General features: G+C 38.7%; 1 protein-coding gene across 1 annotated transcript; it reads right to left on the bottom strand.

The window, feature by feature from the left end:
• Positions 1 to 530: 530 nt before the first annotated feature.
• LOC105137397 (probable beta-D-xylosidase 2) lies at positions 531 to 5503 on the bottom strand. The gene is made up of 7 exons (XM_011043122.1): positions 4970 to 5503; positions 4001 to 4279; positions 2810 to 2979; positions 2496 to 2593; positions 1950 to 2300; positions 1448 to 1861; positions 531 to 1363 (listed from the first exon to the last, which is right to left on the bottom strand). Exons 1-7 carry the CDS (start codon positions 5363 to 5365, stop codon positions 759 to 761), a joined length of 2313 nt encoding a protein of 770 aa, XP_011041424.1. The 5' UTR covers positions 5366 to 5503; the 3' UTR covers positions 531 to 758.
• Between the last annotated feature and the right edge of the window lie 439 nt (positions 5504 to 5942).

The raw sequence follows: 5942 nt of genomic DNA, 5'->3' as shown, positions 1-5942 counted from the left end.
CAAAGGTGGCTCGCCTTTTAAAAACAAATAAAAAATACTAGGGGCTTGCATGGGCCGGTCGGGTCGATAAAAAACCGAAGAAGTTTCTCCAGGCTACTATTTAACACCAAGGAAGAAAAAAAATGTCGCCAGCTACATCGAAGAAAAGTCCATGAGGCCCAAGGAGCCACCTGATTCATAAATAGAAAAGTCCACGAGGCGACGAAATGACTCCAGACTAGTATTTATTATCAAAATATCATTTTAATTATAGTAAACCCATAAACGGTGTTTTTCTAAGTTTTGAATTTTTTTATTTATATTTTTTTATGTTTTTAAATTATTTTGATGCACTTTGTCAATTATTATTTTTAAAAATAAATAATTATTATTTTGATATATTTTCAAATAAAAAAACTCTTTAAAAAATAATCCCTACCACATTCTCAATTACTTCTAAACCATACATATAAATTAATAAATTAATGGTAACCAAAGAAATGACAGGATGTGAGAGTACGTTGTTGCATCCTCTGTTCTTTACAACTCACAACCATAAAAAGACATATATTATCTGTCATTCATCGAAATAAAAGGAAGGAAAGGCATGTTCTGTTTCCACACCTTCATTTCTTTCAGAAAATCCTACTATAGCTGTCCCTTAATATGGACCGTCATCAACAAATAACAATAATGTATAAAATATTGCTATAAGCCTGTGATTTTCGTGTAGAAGAATATGCCACGCACTACTGCATAATTACTAGATACAAGACATTTTAAGACTCGATCACCCCTAGAATTGAGGCTTGAAGTGACACCGAGTGCTTAACGTCACCAATATGAAGACTATGTTCTCCCATTGGAATTCTTCGAATTCCAGATGCGTCGACAACACTCAGGGATTTGCAAACATGAATGTTAATTCCCACTCTTTGCTGTGTCCCTGCTGCAACATGCACTTTTTCGAAGGCCACTAACTGTTTGTGAGGAGCCCAGTGTCTTGCTGGTGGTCTAGAGTATACTAGCAATGTGTGAGTCCCATCCATGGAGCCAATGTTTTTCACATCTACTTGCACTCCTAAAGAGAGCTTATTACATCTAGCATGTGTAACTCTGATTGCCTTCCTTGAAATGGTTGCGTTTCCGGAGCCATGGCGGTGGCCGTCTAGGGGTACCGAAACCATCGTCGGTGCACTTGCTATTGTATGAACAAAATTTGTGTAGCTTATTCCGTGACCAAATGGGTACACCACTTTACCTTTGTAGAATCTATAGGTTCTTCCAGGATAGCCCTTTGATTTGCTTGATCGCATGGCCATGTCTGTCATTGGCAGATTTGTGATATAATCTTGTGGGTACCATGTCATAGGAAGCTTGCCTCCTGAAAAAGAAAAAAAATTCCCTGTTACGTTCCTGATGAAAGGAACCCAATATGAAATCCGCAGAAGTTATCCTAAAAGCAAACCTGGGTTTGTAATTCCAAACAAGACATCAGAAATGGCTGCTCCTCCAGCTTGACCTGGATAGCCAGCCCATACGATGCTCCCAATTTTTGGATCATTCTCAGCGAAAGACACATCAATGGGCCCACCAGACATTAAGACTAATATAGTTGGGCCTTTCGAGGCTGCGGCGACCTTGGATACGAGCTCTTGCTGGCGTCCAGGTAGAAGAAGCCCAGCCCTATCTCTGAATTCTGCCTCAATAGACTGGTCAAGCCCCATTACTAGAACTGTTGCATCCGCTTGACGAGCTGCGTCTATTGCTGCGCTGAATTGCTGGTCACTAACACAGGCAACATCTGCACAACCTTGCCGGTAAATTGTCTGGGCATATCTCTGTATCCCTTGTAGGGGTGTTGTGTATCCACAGGCCACACCTAGTCATCCACCATGAGTAAAAGTGTTAATTATCAATGTATGTTGATGGTCTAAATAATTCTCTCGACCAGGCTCAATAACGCTTACCAGCATAATTGCCAATCATAGTAGCAGTGACATTCGAATTAGGGCCAACGATGGCAACGGAGAGATGCCTGCGAGTAGATAAAGGCAATGAAGGACCATGATTCTTGAGAAGAACAATGCCTTGTCTAGCCGCTTCAAGGGCAAGCTCTTGGTGAGCTGGGGTGCACACATCGTTCGGACCTAGGTTCCCATATAGCTGTGATGATGGCTCACCATCGAACATCCCCAGCCTCATCTGGACAGTTAGTGTATTAAGCAATGCGTTATTTATTTCAGCTTCATTCAGCAAGCCCTTTTTTACAGCATCCTCCGTGTGTTGACCCAGGAATGGTCCACAGTCCAAATCTAAACCTGCAAGATATATATTAACATTAACTTGTTACTACAGTCTTTTTCATCAGAACACTAATGTTTACACATTACTACTAATTAATCTAAGCCCGAGCTTAATTAGTAAGTCCAACATATTTTCTTTGACAAAAGATTTTTTTTTTTTTAATTTCCATGTTCATATTGGACTCGAGTAACGAAACAAAGGCTACTTGCCTGCTTTAATAGCATCCGAGGCTGCTTCTTCCGGGGTTGAAGTATAGTGTTGCTGCTCATAATAAACTCCAACAGAGTCACAGTCTGAAACAATGTACCTGTGGATGGTAATTGCAGATAGATTGCAAGAGTTAATTGTATATTACATGATCATGTGATTCAAGTCATCATACATATATATATATATATATATATATATATATATATATATATATATAACCCGAGCATCGTCACCAACAACCACCTTCTAGTATTCAATCCCATCATTTTTTTTTATTTTTTTCTTCAGCATGGCATTTTGAATTTGATCGTACCCATCAAGTCTCCACTGACCACGTACAGTTTTCTTTAGCAGATTTGGGTCAGCACACGTGGGGATCCCATTCACCTGATTGTAAGAGCACATAACACTTGCCACTTTGCCTTCCTTCACACACATCCTGAATGGCACATCAAATGTATCCTCCATGTCCTGCTTGCTTACCTGATAATTAACCCCTCCCCCACGTGAGATGAAGAAAGGTAACATATAGCACGTGATCACGGTGAGAATTACCGGCGGTATTTTTTTCCCGCAGTGTGATCAAATATGGAGGCAACTATATTTTAGCCAATTATACACGTTTTAGTTTTGCATATGTTATACTCATTTTTTTTCTTAAAACTTTAGTTATATAAAAACTATATATTTTTATTTGTTTTTTAAAATCATAATCTCAAAAACTTATACAATATCAAACATGTTGGAGACCAAAGCAATGATCGGGGTGACAAATAAACAAAGACAAACTGAAAAGTTGGAATAACTTCTCTCCTCTGCCTTCGCTCGACGGCTTCAATGTTGTCTTAGGCAAAGAGAATAACTTGTGGAAAAAGTACAGAATACTTAATATCGGGATGAGCAATTACCATAGGGCCTGGATTTGCAGCCTTGCAGCTCGTGCTGGCCAATTTGGTTCAAATATATTCTAATTCAATTTATTTAATACTCGAAACTATTTAATTATTCAAGTGGGTAAAATAAAATTAAAACTAAAACTTCACCTTCCGCTCTTCAAGGGATGATCAGCATTGTAAATTATACAATCTCAAGATTATATATTATCTCGACATTGTAAAAACCTCAAGCTAAAACTAATTTATTCTTCAATAAATTAGCAAAATCAACAAGTTGATCATCCCCCGGTGATGATACCACCCTCCTATCCCAAAATATGCAGAGGTAGACAGCCAAACCAGGCTGATCCTCACCTCTCCATTATTGCGACCGACTGTTACAGTAAATCAATGTCTTACCCAATACTTCGGTGGTATTTCTTGCTTCTTCTTTTAATAATAAATAATAAATTATTTTTTTTTAAAAAAAAACACGGTACAACCGTGAAAACAATCACTGCCTTTAAAGTCAAGAAAATGGATGAACAATCATATCGCGTGTAAAGACTCATGATGCATAGCAGGCTTAGCAGCAGCAAACACACGTAGAGAACATTAATTTACTGTACCTTGGCGTTGAAGTGGAACCGATCGACCCCGTTCCAGTTATCGAGGTCATAAGCCGTGAAGTGCTTACAACAAGCAGCGACCTTTAGCCGGTTACCGTCACTTCCCTGTAAACCTCTAACATAGCTTGCAGCATATTTACCAACTACAACCGGATCTTCACCGGGAGTCTCCTGTCCACGACCCCACCTCGGGTCTCTGAATATGTTCACGTTTGGACTCCAATAGGTGAGCCCAGCTACCCCTCCATTGAACATTGCTCTTGCTTCATCAGACACAACCTGCACGGTAAACGGGTTTGTTTTTATATTTTATAAAATTTATACAGTACTATATTGGCTGTGTTTTTTTCTTCAAAAAAAAAAGGGGGCAACTTGCCTGACATTATACGCATTTGGTAAAGCATGAATCCACAAATTAAGATAATTAAAATTAGTAATTTTTTGTTACTAATTTTTTAAAAGACAGTAATATTATACATCTTTGTTTTTGTTTGATAAAAAAAAAGAGAGAGAGAGAAAAAAAGTATCTTTCTTTTTGTTGATATTTAATGCGGCACAGTAGCTGTTGACGAGGTGCAATGAAGGGAGGTGGCTGCATCATTGAATTTTGTGGAGAGTTTTTTTTTTTTCAACTACCACACACACACACACTCAGAGAGAGACACATCTAAAAGCAGTTTGTTTACATTGGTTCATGTAAGAGGCGTCCCTGCATTATTTGTATGGGCTCCCGAGCAAATTGTATAACAGAGCTGACACATGATATGCATGGTTGCAAATCTTGGTGAGGTTTGCATGCTATAAGGGCTACCTTTCCATATGGAACAAAACTGACTGTTCTATTCAGCTCAGGTTCTCTGTGGATAGAATCCCTGTGATGGCTTTAAGTATCCGTCTTACTTTGATATAAATATATATATAGTCTAATTAATGATTTAATAAAATCTAATCAAGGTTAAAAAATCTCACCTGTCCAATAGCCTCCCACAAAGTTGCATTGAAAGAAGCAGCGGTAGTGATGACTTGAGGGAAGCTAGTGGCCACAGGGAAGGCTCCACCAAACTTGGTCCCTGGACCCACATTGGAAACTCCATGAAGAGCCTCAGACCACCACTCATACCGTTTAATCCCCAGCCGTGGAACTGCCGCAGCATTGTTCACCAGCAACCCAACCTTCTCCTGCAATGTCATTCTTCCAATAAGGTCCTTAACTCTCGTTTGTATTGGCAACTTCACTTGGCAAAACGGCAAATTTCTCTTGGTTCCATCTTTTGGGTCGCAAGCAAAAGGTTCCAGGGCTTTGCTGTTTTGCAAAGAAACACCCAAGAAAAGAACCGAGAGAGTAATTATGAAGGATGTGGGCATGGCGGTGCAATCCACTTTGGAGAGATATGGAAACGTTTTTCAATAAGGATGGAGAGCAAGGGAAGTGAATGTGTAGAGTATATATAGATGTGGTGAATTACAAGTTCGTGGTTGGAATGGGAGTGATGACGTAGGAGAACAACTTCGACGATAAGAGTACTTTTAACTGTTTTAAAGCATAAGTGAGGCTTTTAATTTATTTCTTTTTTTGTGGTGGGCCGGACAGTCTAAGGTGGTTGCAAACACAAATCATAAGTGAATTTACCTGCCATTTTGAAGCTTGGAGTGGCGTACTTTGTTTAATATTACACGTGGCTTGTTTGTATTGGTGGTTCGGAATCCATGAAGTTTAGGTCCAAAATATGGGCATCATTAGAATGAGCTGATCAGGTGGGAGTTGGATCATCCAATTGACGTTTAATGGTATACATGGGAGTGTGGTCCAATCATGTCTTCTTCTTTTTTTAGTGTATATATATATATATATATATGTTAAAATTTTTAATATTTTTAGATTGTTTTGAATTTCTAATATTATAAATAAATTTTAAAAAATATTATCCCACGACACTTCAAC

The sequence above is a fragment of the Populus euphratica genome, unplaced genomic scaffold, assembly GCF_000495115.2.
Source record: "Populus euphratica unplaced genomic scaffold, PopEup_1.0 scaffold2.1, whole genome shotgun sequence".
Classification (NCBI taxonomy): Eukaryota; Viridiplantae; Streptophyta; class Magnoliopsida; order Malpighiales; family Salicaceae; genus Populus; species Populus euphratica.
This window is presented reverse-complemented; position numbering and strand designations above follow the sequence as displayed.